The sequence below is a fragment of the Eucalyptus grandis genome, chromosome 3 (genome assembly GCF_016545825.1).
Source record: "Eucalyptus grandis isolate ANBG69807.140 chromosome 3, ASM1654582v1, whole genome shotgun sequence".
Taxonomy (NCBI): Eukaryota; Viridiplantae; Streptophyta; class Magnoliopsida; order Myrtales; family Myrtaceae; genus Eucalyptus; species Eucalyptus grandis.
Genome location: NC_052614.1, coordinates 23648181 through 23667686, shown reverse-complemented (window position 1 = coordinate 23667686; position 19506 = coordinate 23648181). Strand labels below are relative to the sequence as shown.

General features: G+C 38.8%; 1 protein-coding gene and 1 pseudogene across 1 annotated transcript; both read right to left on the bottom strand.

Moving 5' to 3' along the window:
• Window positions 1–6241: 6241 nt before the first annotated feature.
• On the bottom strand, window positions 6242–8778 carry LOC120291749 (annotated as a pseudogene).
• A 289-nt stretch (window positions 8779–9067) lies between these two features.
• Window positions 9068–18317, bottom strand: LOC104439267 (protein CHROMATIN REMODELING 24). The gene is given in 19 exon segments (XM_039309472.1): window positions 9068–9205; window positions 9510–9576; window positions 9579–9603; window positions 9759–9827; window positions 10323–10434; window positions 11302–11420; window positions 11496–11576; window positions 12158–12229; window positions 12308–12481; window positions 13720–13797; window positions 13888–13998; window positions 14996–15086; window positions 15170–15225; window positions 15331–15438; window positions 16941–17069; window positions 17368–17422; window positions 17518–17648; window positions 17725–17938; window positions 18121–18317. Coding segments are annotated over 19 exon segments (2019 nt in total). The 3' UTR covers window positions 9068–9075.
• Window positions 18318–19506: the final 1189 nt, after the last annotated feature.

Below are 19506 nucleotides of genomic sequence, written 5' to 3'. Positions count from 1 at the left end.
TGTCTTTTGCCTTGTCCTAGTGTGGGGGCTGATCACCAATTGAGTTTAAAGAAATAAAATTGTAGGCTCAAGTGGGCTATGCAAAGGATATAAGTATATATGATAGAGAAAGAAATGTTCTTCATCATCCTAAAGCACTTAAATTATCACATGAATTCAATGTAATAACATGACTTGAAGATTGATGCAAGTGAAAGCAAGAAAATTTCTTTTCATTTTCCTCGCCTCATGATGCCATCTTACCTCTCAATTGCCCTAATGTGGGGGTGGTTCCTAACAATGGTAATTTGAAAAAATCTCCATAAGTGTATGAGACTCAAAAGGGTTAAGCAATGGATCACCTGTAGTGTTTGGGATAGAGAAATGAATTGCCCCTCATCATTTCGGTTATCGTACCTTTTGCAAGAGAACTTTTCATCTTGCGGATATGGAACTTTCTTACACTCATTTCATAAGTATATGGGTAAGGGACTCTGTATAGGATAAAATTCTTCTTTCATCATCCCGACTCGTCTTATTTAGTATGCTTAATTCATTCCACATCATTCATTAAATTAGTTAATTCTAATATTCTTTAGTAGAATTGGTGGACAAAACATGTAAAAGTCACCATGCAAAATCCCTTTTGTAAAAGAGCCCGACAGTTTTAAGCATGAAAAATTGTCAAATTCAAAACAATTTACCACACTAAAAAAAAAATGGTTTCAAACATTTATGCGGGGGATTGTTCCACAATGGGATTGCCTCAGCAATGGATGTCCTTGGAGGTTGGGACACCCGGAGTGCCATAACTTGGTAACGGAGGGACACTTAAGTGCCATAACTTTAAAATGGTAAACTTAAGTGCCAATATCGGAGTAAAAATGTGACACTTAAGTGCCACTCCGGTGAAAATGGCTGACGTGGTAGCGATTTTCCGGCGAGTTTGGTCAAAACGGCGTTGTTTTTGCACGCACGTGGCGGAGAAATGCAAAACGACGCCGTTTCGTGTCTACGTGTAAATAATAATATATAAATTAATTAAATTAGATTTAAAATATTCAAAAAAATTTAAAAATAAGAAAAATTTTAAAAATTTTAAAAATTAAGAAAAAATTTAAAAAAAAAAAAGGGAGGGGGAGGTCAAACGGGCGGCTCCCCTCACCGCCTGCCTCCCCGCTGTCACCGGGAAGGGCCGGCGACGGAGGGGGAGGGTCGGCCGAGGTCGCCGGCCCCGGCCGATCGACGACGAGGGCCGTGAGCCCTCGCCGGATCGCGGCGAGGGCCGCGACCCTCACCCTGCATCCGGGCGTGGGCTCACGGCCCTCGCCGCCGGTCGGCCGCCCGCCGGCCTCGGCCGTGGCCCGACGACCCCGGCCGTGGCCCGGCGACCCCGACCGACCCTCCCCACTTCGTCGCCAGCCCTTCCCGGCGGTGGCGGGAGGCGGGGCCGAGGGCCCGCGAGCCCTCGCCGCTGTCGGTGGGTTTGGCGACCCCGGCCCCGGCCGACCTCCCCCTCCGTCGCCGCCCTTCCGGCGACGGCGGGAGGAGGCGGCGAGGGAGCCGCCCCATTCGACCTCCCCCTCCCCGTCCCCTTTTTAAAAATTTTTTTCTTAATTTTTAAAATTTTTTAGTTTTTCTTAATTTTTAAAATTTTTTAAAATTTTCTTAATTTTTTAAAATTTTCTTAATTTTTTAAAATTTTTAAATTTTTTAAAATTTTTCTTAATTTTTTTAAAATTTTAAAATTTTTAATTTTTTTTGAATATTTTAAATTTAATTTAATTAATTTTTTATATTATTATTTACACGTAGACATGAAACGGCGTTTTGCATTTTCTCCGCCACGTCGTGCAAAACGACGCTGTTTTGGACCAAGCTCGCCGGAAAGTCGCCACGTAAGCCATTTGGCCGGATCTTCGCCGGAGTGGCACTTATGTCCCATTTAACTTCAAACTGGCACTCAAGTGTACCATTTTAAAGTTATGGCACTTAAGTGTCAGTCTTCAGCCAAGCTTACGGCACTTGGGCTGTACTTCTGCCGATGTCCTTGGTTGTCATTATCAGTCAAGACTGAAAATCTGCTTTTGCCCCTACACAAGAGAACGTGCATGAATAGGATACTATGCGACATTAAAGTGAATTCAAATTGCACATCCATTTTTGTTCGGATCAAGATTTTATCTCGTCATATCACTACTAGAACTGTAGTGCTCCCAATTCGTCATCTGTTAAGTAACAATTGAGCCAATTGATCTATCGTTGCCACCTGATGTACCTTTTTCATATGTTTTCTCATCAAGCCAAGAAAGTAATGCTCTGAAACATGAAGTAATTAAGTTAGAAAATTAAACAGAGATAACCTAATGTATGCTTTTGAAAATGGTTTCAAAAATGATTTTTTTTTTTTATTTGAGAATTTTTGGATGAGGAAGCATGAAGGAGACTAGTCCTCAGAATTTCTCCATGGATGATATTTTATTTTCATTGTTGGATATTGCCACCAGGTTGGTTTGGCATACCCTATCATGTCATCAAAACAAAACTTGTAATTTTATTGATATTCATTAATTGAATTACATTTATTAAATGGTAAATGCAATGCTCAATCCCTAAATGGAAAGCGAAAACATTTCCTAGAAAGTAATAAAAATTCTCACGCAGGGGAATGTGTGAAAGTAATAAATGAGTCACTCTCGTGGGCTAGGGCCCATTTCTTCTGATGGTCATTTGTCAACGATGCCTATAAGGAGGTCATCAAATAGGCTCGTGATTCCTTCTCATGCATCATCAGGGTTCTTTGACTTTAGAGGTGCCAAATCGTCCATGCCGCCCCATCCATCTAAGACAATATCCTAAGAGTCAATACAAAAGCTGGGAGGAGCCAAATACTTCATGTAATAGTCGAACTTGCCACTTGGCTGTCCCAGGATGTCCATCACTTCCACTCCATCCTACATCATTCTAGGAGAGCCAGAAAATGTCTCGCGAATGTTGGGAGGCAACGAGTTTTGCGTCCCTCGCCCTTGCTCAAATGGCGAGTTTTGCATGTCTTGTCTCTACCCTCTATAACTTTCTTCACCTCTTCCATGGTGCCCTAATCCAATCGAACGGGACCTCCTTCGAATACCTTGACTCCTTCTTCCAAGACCATATGGTAGCATCTGAAACCTCAAGAATTGAGATGAATTGTACGACAGTTTTCCCCATCGCATATAAAATGAGACTTGATTACAAAACATTTTTGCATTAAACGACAAAATTACAACAAAGTATGTAAATTGCAAAGTGAGAGTTCAAACAACTTACCCTCACCAGGAAGGGATGACAATTACATAAACACATGCATGAAGTGTGAGGCTCGATTTCTATCTAAATGGCTTAACAAAGTGGAGCTAAGAGGATGATCTGACCGTCGTAGTCTCACGTTTAACGTGTCAAGTCCTTCTAATTCCGGCTCAGTCGAATTGAATGTCCTATACTCACGTAGTCTCGCGGATATGGACAGACACAGTCAACACCATAAAAAACTTTCGGAGAAGAGAAGGTCAACCTCTACATAGCAGTCTCAGTCTAAGTCTCGCTTTTGAGGAAGTGTCATTCTCAACACCATCCTAAAAATCCTATCGCAGCCTAGGTCCGGCAGCAGGTTGTGTGCACAGTAATGTAGTGCTAAAAGTAATAAAACATGCACAACAATTTAAATGCAAACAATACTTCTAATTAGGAAAAATGAATCATTAATCCCAACAACCCCTGCAAGATAAGGATTAGCAAAGACTACTCCCCCTTATATCTCTTATCTACAAGAAGATTTAACACTTGATATTAGAGACATACTTGGATTTCCTTGCTACCAAACAAAAACATTTTTCAAAAAAGAGAAATTTAGGCCTAAAGTGTATTATGAATTTTAATTCAAGTCCCCAGCGGAGTCGCCAAGCTGTCGCAACCTCTCCGGAGGAAGTTAATGGATTACTAAGCGCAATGCTTAGCACGGAGTCTCCCAAGTTCTACCAATTGCAATTTGGTACTCGAATTATCTTGCCTATTGGAGCCGCCACTAATCGATTTTTGGTTGATTAGACACACAAGTAAAATGCGGGCACGAACCAAAAAATCATGGGTACGGAGACTTGGTATCTTTTCTCTTTATTTTGAAAATGTTTTGCATGTAATCTTTGCCACTTTTTATACTATACCACTAATATGTAAGATATGACCACGCAAGTATGGAAACAATGAGATAACATCCGATAATCAAAACCATAATTAGGGGCAAGTTACTACATTTGTGATTAAAAAAATGCAGACGGAATGCATGCACGTTATGCCTGATTTTGCATGAAATTCTAACTAATTAACATGCGGTCTATACTGTTTCTTTTCATTTTATTATCATGCCTAATTTAACAAAAACAAGGAAAAGTCCTAGTCTTATTTTAAAAGGAAATTATGCACTAGTCACTAAATGACAGGCAAGAATGATATGCATGCTATGAGACTAAACAACTTTAAACCTACGTGCAATCCGCATAATTCTAATGACATTTAATTTGATTTTTTTAATGAAAATTATGGATTATTCTAAATTTATATGTACTCTAATTAACATGTGTTGGCCTAAAAAAAAATTAAATCATGGATGCACTCTAAACTCTAGACATGTATGAGACAATGACATGCGATAACGATGCATTGATATACACGTTATGATTAGAAATAACCACATCAAATCAACTATAGCAAGCCACACAAAGCGATACCGAGATTCGATCTTAATGTCTAAAGGTCCAAAAGCCAATATGCTTTGGTCAATATAGGGAATAATTGAACAGGACCAAATCGGCTTGAGGCTTAATTGTGTATAAAAAATGTAATGGAGCCAATTCATTATGGAAGGTTAATCAAAGTATACCACAAGCGAGGCAAGGACAGCTGATCGGGGGAATTCATTGGTGAGCAGCCACAATTCCCCAGTGAAGATTTCGCTGAAAAGCCTGCAAGAACAAATGGATACTCGGCGTGAGTTTACGGAACTATTGGAAAACTCGTCGAGTTACTAGTAAAATCAGAATTTGCTAGAAATTCCACTGGTCTCGCAAGGCTAGCTAGGGAATCTTGACGATTGCGATGGGTTTGAGCACGACTGATCTAGAATGTCGGGACTGCCGGTAGAGACTCCAGAGGTCGAGGAAGTGTGCTCGACAAAGTCTGGTGAGGATCGGGCTTGCTTGGCGCTGTGGCGTCAATGATTGCATTGACGGCGCTCCATCTTGGGATGACCTCTTGGGAATATGTTGAACATTGTCAAGTGAAGATATCACGAGAGTGCTTGCTGAATGAGACGGAGATATGAATCTTCATGAGATCCTCTTCTCAGCGCTTAATCTAGATAAGAAATGAAGACACGAAAATAAATAAATATTTTAAATAGCGAAATGAAATTTCACACAATCAAACTAAAAAAATGCTTGACTTAGCTTTATGCTTGTCGTCAATATCGATGAAGTATGATGATTGTGGGACGTCGTCAAGAGGACTGCACCATCGTCCGAGATCCCTGAGGATGTGTGCCTCCCTCCCTTTTTTTTTTCATTCGTAATGAGTGTGCTCTTATATATAGAGAGGGAAAGCTTAGGTCCAAGGAAAGAGGCCAAATCTTCTTGAGATATTTAAAATATATTACCCTTTTGTCTCTTCCCCTTTCAATTTATATTTCCCTTTTCCTTTTGAACAAATCTAGCACAAGACCATTACTTCCTCAAACAACCGAATAATGTTGACATCTTTCTTTATTTGGCCTTTTCGATGCCTTTGTCCGCACTTTTATTTATTCACCAGATCAGCAAAAATTCTTTACCCTTTCCTTTCTATTTCTTTTCTTTTTTCCTCAATTAATTAGCCGTGAATGGGATCTATGAAGATATGCACAATATTTCCTTCCGTCTTATTTCGATTGTGAATTTTCAATTCTCACGTTAACCCAAATATTTGACATTAACCGAAATATTTGACAAAGATGTTCATTCTCTTTTGCTTTATTTCTTGTTTTAAACAAAGATATGTCGCATCAAAGAATTGAATATCTCCATGTCAATTAAGCTCATAATCATTCGTTCGAATCTATTCACTATCGTCGATTCAATGCGAAATGCAATAATGCCCCTAAAATTATATGTTATGCAATTTTTTCTTTTATGGCTTAAAAATTAATCCCTAATTTTCTTATGCAATAAACGACTAAATGTGAAGTCCAAATTTAGGTATCAACACCATTTCTCTCCATATCCTCCCAAATTTCCCTCACAATCCCCATCTTATCTAACTTCACAAACATGGCTATAAGAATGTTGTAGGTATGCATGGTGAGCACACAGACATTATCCTCCTTCATCTTCCTATACAACTTTAGCGCATTTGTCAACATCTTTCCTTCCCCTATACTCCTTTTTTTTTTTTTTTTTTCAGTTTCCCTATACTCCTTAAAGAAGCAATTATATGTAGCAGCACAAGGACTCACCCCAATCCTCACCATGTCCTCAAGCAACTCCTCTGCATCATTGATCTTCCCGCACGAACAGAGACATTTAACGACAGAAGTACATGTCGCCATGCTCAAGCTAATTCCCCTCTCCTTCATCATCTTCATCTTATCGAGCAATAACTGCGGCTTATGCGCCCTACTATACACATGCAACACAATGGAATAACTAGTCAAGTCGCGCTTGATCCCTCTGTCGCGCATTTCATCAAACACCTTATCGGCAGCTCTCAACGTCCTCTCGAACCTCACATCCGGATGCAATCTCGCTCTCCTACAAATCCCATTCAACGACACATTGTACGTCACCAAATGAGGCTCGACCCCACGCTCAATCATATCATTCAAGAACCTCTCCGCCATGTCTATCCTGCCAATCTTGCACCACCCATAAATCAAGATCGTATACATTTTGGCATCCGGGTCAAACTCCCACAAGCCTTCCTCTTGTTAAAAATCTCCACAGCCACTTTCACGTACCCATACTTACACAGCGTGTCGAGCAAGTAATAGTAACCTTATTACCCGGTCCGCGCTCAACGAAGCTACCAATGTCGTCGAACGCACGCACGGCCTGGCGCGTGAGCCCGGCCGTGACCAGCCTTCGTATGAGGATGAAGAAAGTGGTGGTCGTCGGGTGGAGGTTGTTCTGGTCCATCTCGACGATGAGCTGCCAGATGGCGTCGAACTGCCGCACCTTGGAGAGGATGTCGATGAGGAGGTTGTAGGACGCGGAGGTGAGAGGCAGGTCGGGGAGGGACTTGGCGTAGTTGAAGAGGGCGACGGTGATCTTGGAGCTGTGGTGGAGGCGGAGGAGGGTCTGGTGGAGGAGGGGAGGGGAGAGGGCAACGCCGTGGAGCTGGAGCGACGACTCCATGGCGTGGAAGGGGTTATGATGGTGGAGGAGCATTTGGGATATCGAGTCGGCATCGCTCGAGGGCTCGGGAGGCTGGTGTCGGAGGCGGGGGCTGCGCTATCGAGGACGGCAGCGCAGAGGCGGTGGAGAGGGAGCGTGATGGCGGGAGTGAGTGGGGTGACGGCGCGTCTCAGCTTGAACGCCGCCATGCTGCCGGCGATGAATTTTTTTTTTTTTTTTGACTCTTCATCTTGTGCATATCTATGGATGTATAAATTAGGGAAAATTGCACATTGGTCCAAATGTTTAGACTATTTTCACAAAATAATTAAGATTTCGGCCCCTTACTTATATTTTTTTCTTCGTTGGTCCTTGGTCGTACCTTTAAAAGATGGTCTAGATAATGCAAGGGTTAATTTGAAAATTAGAAGCGAGGCAAAAGTTCTTCGTGATAATTCCACTTTTTATAGTTATTTAGTGATATCATTGCGAGAAGAAAATGAGGATCATGTCTAAAAGCATGGGTTAAAAACTTGTTTATTCTCAAAGACAATGTCGACCCTCGTGAAAAGTAAGACAAAATGGTAATTATGCATTAAAGGGTGATTACTTGATAAATGCGTAATTTTGGAAAGCAAAAGGTGAGACAAACTCCACTTTTGGATTAAAAATATAGACTAGTATTAAGACCCACGCCACTAGCATGCGTGATTGCCAACAGATAATCAATTTTTTGGAAAAATTGAAGAGCTACTTAATTGAGTAGATAATTCATAAACATATATCAATTGGATGGTCGCTTGATGAAGAGAGCAGTGACTCGTCTTAATTTTTATACACTTTGATGCAAAGGTAATAATGGAAAACCCAAAAAGTAGGCATTTAAGTTTTGACTTGTATACATAGATCAATCTAGGTGATAAATAGAGTTGGATCACTATATCATTACATAAATTATTGACTCGCGATTTAAAAAATATCCTTTTCAACAAATGCTCCACGCAACACTCGATAAATATATTCAATTAAAAAAAAAAATCATCTCCAATGCACTAATTGCACATAACATAAAAGACATAAAAGACAATACATCTCTGGCACCGGCAACAAAATTTAAAGGTAGGGACAAACATAATGTTGTAAGCAATGGCTTCAAGAAATTGCATGATGATTTTCAACATACCCATCAACATATAGTTCCACTGGAGCACCTGATGATGAATTACCTACAAGAGCAGAAGCCTTGATCCTGCAACCACAGTGAGAAGGCCAATGAGATTGATTTCAGATGTCATAGTAGATGTTCTACACATTGAACAATATAGGATTCAGTAATAGTGGTAAAAGTCCACTTTTGATGGTTTACATTTACTTTTCTGCTATGCCACCAGATGACCATCTATAGCTTCTACTGATTCTTTTCCCCGGCCTTAAACAATTTTACCCTTACAGGTCTGAATTCAACTCCTGAACTTGAAAGACAAAAAAACACTTCTGTACTCAATCCAGAGTAATGAGGGAATAAATTTTTTACTATATCACTAATGCTTTTAACTCTTTTATCTTGATATGCTTTTGCAGACAATCAGAAAGAAACTAAACAGTTCACAAAAAGGAAAACCATTCTGACCCATTTGTTAGACTGAATTAAATGCAATAATTGAAAGTAGCTGAAGTATACAATATTTGTAAAGTATCATCTGCCTTCCATTTCTTCATCTGCATCTTGCACCGGTGCCGTCTTCGAGTAGAGTAAACTGTGGTGACTAACACCAGCTATGCCCAAAGTATTGAGGAACTCTATGTGGCTCCTTAAAGACTCATCCCTGAGGAAGTCGATACAAGAAAGTGACCCATAGAGATAAAAAATCAAGCTGATTCAATTATGATGAAGCTGTTCTATGAGCACAAAAAATCTTAATAAATAAGAAGCCAAATACCCAGTCCCCACCAAACTGTATGCATGACAAAAATGTTCAAGAAAAGAAAGAAATATCAGCCGCTTTATGATATTTCATCTTTTAAACTGCCAAATGTCTTGAAAGTGGAGGAAAGCAAGCCATGTCACAGAACAGGAATAGCCCTTATGGCCAGTGACGATACTAAACCGTAGAGAATAAAAGCTAGTACATCTTGACTTGGTGATCATGCTCCTTATTCAACTGCTGCTGAGTTGGAGAAATGTCGAACCCTCTGTTGGAAGGCTGAAAATTTCCTTCAGATCCTGGAACAGCCAAAGAAATCAGTCCAAATAACCCTGACCTCTAGTTTAGATATGCATGATTTTGGGTGCTCTTCAAGGGAAATTGAGGACATAGAAAACCCAACCCCAATCTGAAGAGTTTTATCAGAGATGATCTAATACAAATAAGTAAGTACCCGCTTGCTAAAGTAGCGAATTTGCTCTTTATGCTCAGTTGCTGTTTTGAACAATCCTCCCTTGAATATCTGAACCAAACAGAATGGAGAAACAATAAAATGACAGGTATCATGGCAAATTCCATCCTGTGCGTCCATGCCAGTGAGCAAGCATGGCATGTTTGCAATACACTACTTATACGATATAGTGAGCCACTCATAAAAAGACAAACATGATTGCATTAAATAAGATACTATCTTTTTATGAGAAAACTAGAAAAGAAATCTTATCTTTGATAGGTCTATTTGACAATGCATGCAGTGAAAAATGGAGTAGCAGATACATCCAGTATTTTTGAGGCATGCATCGTTTGTGCTCATCAACACACGAAAGCCAAAGAATTCTAGTGAAACACCTAAGGCTCCTGATCATAGCATTTCATAGTAACATCTGCTCCAATATAATCACGTTGTTTACCACAACAGTTCTTAAGTCATTTCTCTTATCTTAAATTGCATACAAGCCCCAAAAATATCTTTCCATTTCACCAATTGAGACCATAGTATAGTTGAACGACACAAAACCTGCTTTCTGTATATCTTCTCCTCGATAGTTCCACACGTCATCAACCTATACACAATGACATCCTTCATCTGTCCAATTCGATAGGCGCGATCAACACTTTGGTTATCCGTACTGTCAATAAGAAATGCATACGTAAACTAACAGAAATATGCTCAAGATCTGCTTCTTTATTCATTTGAAAAAACAGCTGCAAAACATCTGAGCTACGTTTGAGAAAAGAGAGGAGGAAAACTGATGGGCAAAATTCCCTCCCCCCTCCTCCCCACAAAAAAAAGAAAAAGAACTTAGCTTTAAAGTAATAAATACACCTTTTGCCAAATAACCAAAAGAATTTGCAGTAAGTGATAACACTATTAGGACATCAGAAAATAAATAACAGCCGATGCAAGCACAAACTTGTATTGTGCCATGAGTTTCTCCAAGTAAATTTAAATTGAAGCAATATGTAGAAGCCTATGAGTAGAAGTTAATGTCAAGAAAGTACCTTTCCTTCCAGGGAGTATGCTAATAACAACATAAGACTATATCATTAAAATGGTAGCTTTTAGCTGCGTCAAATTTTTTTTTTTTTTTTGAGTCAACTAAGGGGGCATCTAGTTAACTCGTGTCAAAATTGATGATTGGATCAAGTCAAGGCTGACATGATGTTTATTACATGCGTCTGCATCATTAGTTCAGTGATATTGGTATCATGAAATATTATTTAGTATAACAGTGTGAAGCTTAAAGTTGGGTAAGAACTTGTATCATCTATCATAATGATGTTACCTATGACAAGTATTAGTTAGAACTCAAACGGTACACAGATTCCTACTTAAAAGTTGTGGAACAGTTAATAATCCTATAATAAAGGAATAGCATTGAATATAACCTTACAATGTAATAAAAAAAAAAAAAATTCTCCGTTTCTTCTTTCCTCTTTCATATACTTGCAAAAGTAGTTGAATTCATGGCTGACAATAAAATAAGCAGTGGTACCTCGGATTCCATGCTGGATCAACAACAATCACGCGGTCTGCTCTTGTAAGGGTGAGGCCTTGACCACCAACTTGAGATGTCAAGAGAAATATAGGTGCTCCAGTGCCTTCTTGGAAATTCTAAGTTCATAAGATGAGAATAGCACATAAGCATGTCGAATTTACAAGCCAGACATAAATTAGCGAGATACTTACATTTACTATCTTGATCCTGTCACTAGCTTTTGTTGTACCATCAATGCGTAAATACTCATGGCCACGGGACAGTAAGGAAGCCTAATTGCAAAAGGATTCAGAAAAATCAATCGCCTGTATCGAGCCAATCAACAGTTTACTACTCCCCAAGTGTTTGGAGATATTTCAACTTGAAAAATGCAGTATCAATATTGAACATTGGAAAAGGGGAAAATTAAAATCTCGAACTACTTACTGCACAAAGAAAAGCTCCAAATAAGCATAGTTGTTCAGTATGATCTCAATAGACTTTCACAACCAACAAGCCAATTCTCGACAACTGATTTTATATTGTGACAAATTTCTTTGTCGAAAACCAATATGAACACTTCACCAAACGTAAAATAAGGAAGCAGGGAAAAAAAAGCCTTAAGGCAATATGCAAATCAACCACCACAGGATATCAAAACATAGTTTCATTGTATTGCTGGAGAATCTCATTGTATCAGTGGAGAATAAAAACCAGTGGTATATATCTATATACACTCATCCTCGTGAGATTTAAAATCAACATGGAATAATCAGATGTGCCAGCAAAGGATAAACATTGCATTCCCCAAAACAACTTGACTAATCATTGTTGCAACTTCTCAAAAGTAGTTCCAAGCATAGCCAAGTCAAACCTGGATAAGATCGAGCATCATGCGAGTCTGAGAAAAGATAAGCACACTGTGGCCATCTCGAATTAATTTGTCCTATAAAAGAGCGTCAAAATGTATTTATGGTAGTCTCTTTCAATTTCATCAATCAACTATAGATATGCAGGAACCTACCAGTAATGACATTGTGAAAGATATTTTGCATGATATTCTGTCACTTGCCTCCTGAAATTCATCTCTCTCACCATCAGCCATATGCATCAGCAATTTCTCTGCCATCCCTTCAAGATCATCTTCAGCATCTCCCTTTGTCAACAACAGTGGATGATCACATATCTTCTTCAAATTCTGATCAAAAGAAGTGTACAGTTACAAGCTTTTGTTTTGAAAACAAAACAAACCAAACAGTACTGTCAAATTATATGTATGATATATACTGTCTACGTGTCTTCTAACAACTTGAGTTTTTGGAAAAGAAAAAAGGCAATTTGCCTAAAATACATCTTAGCACAGGTCAAGAGTGAGTCTTGGCACTCTCTCTTACTATTATTCTAATAAGGCATTGTATGGATATACTTTAATTTTTGGGATAAGTGCACTAGAAGTCCTCAAACTTATTGCAAAAGTGCAATTGCATTCTAAAACTTCAAAAAGTGCGATCAAGTCCTGAAACTTTCAAAGATACAATCATGTGCTACAACTTGTCACGAAAGTGCTATCAAGTCCTAAAACTTTCAATTGGTCGAATCAAGTGTTTTACTTGATTGCATTTTTTGAAAATTTTAGGACTTGATAGCACTTTCGTAACAAATTATAGCACTTGATTGTAATTTTGAAAGTTTCGGGACTTGATCGCACTTATTTAGTTGTAGAACTAAATTGCAATATTGTGACCAGTTTTAGGACTTTCATTGCACATATCCCTTCACTTTTTTAAAAAAATCTAAATCTTGCACCCGACTCACTTTCATTTTTCCTTAGCCTAAAACACCTGAAAACGTTCAAAGTACACAAATTTTGACGCGTGGATCCCCATACAATTTTTTCGAAATTTTTTGAAATTTGGATAGTAATTTTAATTGTGGTGTCAAGGCAAAAAGTTGCTTTTTGCATTTTAAAAGACACAAAAAAACAAGCCCTTAGCTTTCGTAGTTCTGGTCTTTGGTTATCTTGTCAATGTGATTACATCCACAACTTGTGTTTCACATGTAAGATTCAATGGAAACACAAGAGTAAGTGTTGAAAAATACGCCAAATATAGGGGCCCATTCTCTAACAAGTTAAGTTTTCGCTAAAAATGGCTTAAGTAGCATAGAAAGAATGATAAACTTACAGTCAGGAAATAGGATTTGCATCTATCCTCTTAGCAATCAAAGAGATAGAAATAACAGATGAGATGAAACTTTATTTTCAATCACTCATCACTTGTCTAAGAATGCATCATGCCATTTGGTGTATTGTACATTAGCAAGGCATAATAAGTGGATGCTGAATAAATTTCACTTTTTTATGAGCCATTACTCATGCACAGAGAAAGTTAGAGCACATAAGAAAGAACGAGACAAAGGTTAATAGTCAGAGGATACCGTCAATGCAGGAAGTTGTGAGCAGTCAAAGGAAGAACGAACCATCTCACTGTTCAGAAAGACTTCATAAAATTGTCGCTGCAAATATCAAAATTTTAGGGTCAGCATGTTGAACCCTGGGACCAACACCATGCAATAAGAGCCTAGGCTGAAGAATGCAACTTGTACCTGACAATTTGTCAATCTTAACCACACAATCAGTTCACTCTTCTTTGACAATTTGGCAACTTCACTCTTAAGGCGTCGCAAAAAAAAAGGTTGAATGCATTCCCTCAGCCCCTGTTGCAAAAGGAATTACTCCACCATTTCTTTTTGATCTTTTTTTTTTTTTTTGGCACAAATTCTACAGAAGTAAAGCAAGCCAGTACCTGATATACAATATGAAACCAGAGAAGGAAAAAAAAAAAAACCCCACATGATTAACAGAGAAATGAAAGTTAACACTTACAAGAAAGTTTTGAGTGAAGCACAATAATCAACAGACAAGGTCAATTTAGAGAAATCTATTCAGCTCAAACTTCAACAGTACCAATACTTTCTTAAGTGGCTTCGTTTTTTTCTCATGCAGGGACACTTATGCCTTAGAATTAGACAACCTAACGACTTGTAAAGTCCCGGCATAATAAGAAACAAGACAATGAACAGACAAAAAATTACTAAGCTTTATAGTCAACAGAAACTGCGGTAGCACAAGACAATGAACAGACAAAATCTCACTTTCAAGACTGCAATTCATATTTCCAACAGAGAATTTAATTTGGTAGGATTTACCAGAAAACTATACAATATGGTTCAACATTGCCTATACCAAGGTTATAGGGCCTCTGCACTGGCCAAAAGAAAATCTATAAGTTGCAAGACTGTGAAGTGTGAAATATGCTCAGTAAGTCGCTCCTGTTTCAGAGCCATTGTCCTAATTTTCCTGCCATTAAACTTGTTCCTTGGAAAGCATATATCGGCAATCTGCAATGATTCATGTGGACAGAGAGCAGCCTCCATCAAAACAAAGATATAATGGAGTCCACTCTATACAGTGTTCTTGTAATTCATCCCATATTCCCAACTCTTGTTCTGACTCTGACTCCATGATGCCGTTTATACAGCATTTTCTAGTTCATTTGACTTAGTCAAGCCCGTATTCCCAACTCTTGCTCTGACTCATCTGACTTAGCGACGCCCAATTTCTAACTCTTTGGCAAGTAGATGGCAAATCATTTAATGAAGAAACCACTACATTAAAGTACAAAAGACATACTGCTAAAAAAGAATTCAATACCTTTGCAACATCAGAACCAAAGCGCTTCTCTTCATCTGAAGCTTTTTTTTCATTTCCACGAAGTATGGGATTCTCATATTTCTCTTTAAAGCTGTAAGAATATTTCAAACTCAACCAAGGAAAATAAAAAATTAAGACATGATAATGAGGATGTTTAGAAACCAAGAGAAGTACACTTTGTTATCACCCAGTAGTTCAGGACAGCAGAAGTTAAACAGCGCCCATAGATCCTATTCAAACATCAAAAAATGGCACATGATATTAGAAAATTATACTGTATTATTAAGACATACAGGTATGAAAGCACTGCATAAACTACCAGCCCTAAGGATTACCCTTAGATTGTTCTGAATTGGAGTGCCACTAACGACAATGCGATGAGCAGCTGGTATCTCAAGTAAACTTTTTGCTCTCTGTGTACTCGGATTTTTTATGAGATGTCCCTGGAGTTGTCAACATTATGTGAGATATTATTGTTAGTAGTACATACCACAAGTCCTGAAAAGCACATGCTATTTGTGCATAGGAAGAGGAAGAGGATGTCCCACAGATAACATGATCTAAATGAGAAAAAAGGAAGAGAAAAACAGTCTCACTAGTAAATAAGCTAGCGGCTCTTTCCCAGCTTAATGGTTGGGAAGAAGTGTTGACTAAGCATTTACCTAATTACAGATAAGAGATAAATGCAAAATTATTCTGTTTTAATATAGAGGAAGTGCTAACAGAGAAAGAAGTGTTTAAGGCTCTTCCTAGCTTGACATAGGAAATTCAAGAGATTTATTGCGTTAAATAATAACATGTGAATCAAATATGCCGGGTGTACAGGCAAGGCACAAAAACATATAGCAATTCCTGTACAGTTTCCCCATAAGTTACCCAACTTCTGTCTCATCCACTAATAACACTATCTGCAAAAAATACATAGAGCACATATAGCAGAACATCTAGGATATTCCGCATTGGTTCGCATATTTTTGCAGAGAGATTGAACATTAAATTGAAATGCAAATGATGTTGTAACTAGGACAAGTATTACTAGTGTAAAGTACTCCCCCACTCTTTGATATCTCATTACCCAAGTCAAGGACTTAACATGTGTCTTTGAGGATCTTGTCAAGCATCTCATGAAGCCAACCATGCCCATCTCTCCTATGTCTCCCTCCCTGCACTTTCTCCACATACAAATTTTGTGCAACTCCTAACCTTTGTAATATGCTCGACATAAAATGAGGAAAAATAATGCAAGGCAATGCTTAATGTATAAGCAAACAAGAAACATAAGGTTTCTAATTTTTGGGCCTTAAAATGCAGCAAGTGCAACATCACCAATAATTTCAATATCCTCAAATAGATGGGCATCCATTTTCATCATGCAGGCAAAGTTGTACACCACGTGAAATCTTGACTATATATTAGTTATTGTCTTCTCAAGCTACTAACTGACTTCATATCAATTGCCACTGTCGTTACCGATAAATTTCCTTCCTTTTTCTTTTCCTAATCTAATAAGACTTATATTCCTCATGAAAGGGCTTCAGAGGAAGTAGATATGCATTGGGAAAAAAATAGAACGTACACATTTATAACAGACTAACATATTGCAGGTGCAGCGACTTTCCATGAGCAATGAAGCTTCCAGAGAACATTAAGGTGACATAGAGTTGACACATCAATCTTAATGATTTGTTTCACCAATTTCAGTGATTTTTTCCACAATTCCATTTTGAATCAAGAATAGGCACAACAATTTTAAGGGTTTCTTCCACAACTCCATTTCGAATCAATTAAATCAAATGCTTTAAAAAACAGGTTGCAAATTATCAAAGCGCTCTACAAAAAATAATCTACACAAAAGGCAAAAAAGACATGTCTACAGTGAACAGTTAATTAAGGAACTCCCTAAATTCAACAGTAAGGAAACCATCCTTCAGAGCTTTATACCCACCTCATCAAGAATCATATAATCCCATGTGATGCTGTCCTCATCCAGCTCATCCTCAAAGTAAAAATCGCCCCGCAACGATTTCGAGTTGTTCCGCACAATATCATAAGTTGTTAAAAGAATAACTTCGTCCTACAAGCAACACAATTGAAATCAATCATCAAAATGACGTGCATTGACAAATAAAGAGCAAGAAAAGTCGCTTAGTAACTACTAGATAAAGAAGTGTAGAAAGACTACTCCAACCAGAATGCAACTATCTTGTTGATCTTAATGTCATGAATTATTTCAGATTCTAACTTGGCATTAATAGCAACATGAAAGATACTAATTGCAAACAAGATAATTAATTGAATGATGAACGTATGATCATGCAGAAATTATCTTGACCGACTCCCTGGAGCTAACCAAGGAACAGAAAAACAACAACCTGAAGCACATATTGCAGTCTATCTTGACGAGCCTCTGGACGAGTCCCATAGTATCTGCACACAAAATGATGACGCAATATCTCTTAGAAACAATTATGAGTGCACAAGTACAACCAGAGTATTTAAAGTTAAAAAGCAGGCAGCCCCACTCTCTTGTCTTTTCAGAGAGTCCTACAGCTGATAATTCATTGAACCAATGAGAAAGCAAAGTCTTTGGCGCCACAACAAGTGCCCTACTTATCAAACTGGAATGGAACAACCCAGCTAAGAATCCACAAATCTGCAACAAAAATTGAATCTGTATCAACCATGCAAAATCAGCCGTTAACAATGGTTGACGACTGCCACATATGCACCTGCTTTGTTTTACCCAAACCCATGTCGTCACCCAAAATGCCACCCTTTCCTTTACAATGCAGCGACCAGAGCCACTTTAAGCCTTCAACTTGATGAGCATACAACATCTTCGCAATTTTGCCAGGTAATTTGTATTCGGATTTCGGGCCAGTCGAGTTATCATCCATGAGTAGTAAATCATCGACAGAGTCATCTGAAATGTCAATCACATTGCTGTCGCCATAATCCATGCAGTCACTGTATGAGTTTAAGGACGCAATTGAAAATGAGTGTTAGAAGTAAGAAGGGTTTCAGAGCCTAGGGCTTAACCCTAGACGACGGAGCAGCTACTCGCCGCCGTCGACTCGCCAGAATAGTTGGCTGTCGCCGCCGCAGCTAGTCACCGTCGAGCGTACCTCTCTGTTTCTCTCGCTTCTTCGTGCGACACCTTTCCTCGAGTGACTTCTGTTGTGCTGCTCCCTCGCGCTGCTCGCGCGGCTTGATCGCGCTGCTCGCGCGGCGTGATCGTGCTGCTCGCGCGGTTCCTCCGCCCTGCTCGTGCGGCTCGCGCGGCTCCTCCGCCCTGCTCGCGGGGCTCGCGCGGCTTCCTCATGCGACTTGATGGGTCGGTGTTTTTTGGTCACTGATCACTGGATTTGTAGAGGATCGACAACACCAGCGGAGATTGACGCCGCACCAAGCTTTCTGTGATGCTTGTGCGGGTTAGAATTTCTGGATTGCTGAGAAAGAAACCTCACCTTCAAGTTGATTAGTTTGTTCGAGACTTGTGAGTCAACAAAACAAATACCTTCAAGTTGACTAGATGATTCCAGAATGTACATCTGTACATCTGCCGAGGACAGACATATGTCCTTACGTAGGAACCTTAACGAAGAAGGTATTTATCCAGGTTAATTGACCAACTTTTTCATTTATTCCACATGTTAAGCAAGAGTCAACACAAATCAAATTGTCTTCATGATTCTAGTCCAACATTTCCCATTTCATGCGGTATGAGCATATTCTTCTTTCATGTGCATGAATCAAATGGGTAGGTTAAGTTGAAGGGAGTATAGAGAGAATGAGAGGAAGAATGTTTCTTTTTTAATTCTAAAATTAGGGAAAATTCTAAATAAAGACCGGTGAATCTATCTTCTTAAATAATAACAATTTTTGTGTCAAATAAAGATCCGAAGCATCTTGTTTTCAAATAATGACTGAAGTGAATTTTGTGTCAAATAAAAATTCAAAGTGATTAAGTTAATCTTTATTGAGGACCTTAGTTCATCGATTAAAATAAGGGCAATTTTGTCAGAAATTTGTGATTAGAAAAAAAAAGAAAAATTTTAAATTAATTAAGTTTAGGTCATTTATTTAGATGTTTACGTTTTCTTCTTTTTCTCCCCCACTGCTCCTCGACCAAACCATTGCCCGGTCATCGTTGCGACTCGATTCTCGTCGCTCTTCACCTTGCTCGACCGGCGGAAAATTTGGCTCTTCAACTTTGCGGAGGATGGGTACAAGGAACGGGAGACCGTATAAAACTTAGGTTTTTTTGTTTCTATTTTAGGATTTGTTAATTTTCCCTATTTTTTTGGTGGACAAAATTGCCCAAACTCTGGTTGTCGAAAATGTCACATGCTCGATAGCCGACAAATATTTGGCTGACTAGCAAGCTCAAATTCTTATTTGGAATTGATTCAACTACTTCGGGTTCTTATTTGAGATAATGGGTCGACTTTAAATCTTTATCTGACACAAAATTCATTTTGGGTTCTTTTTTGAGAAATTTGGTCAACTTC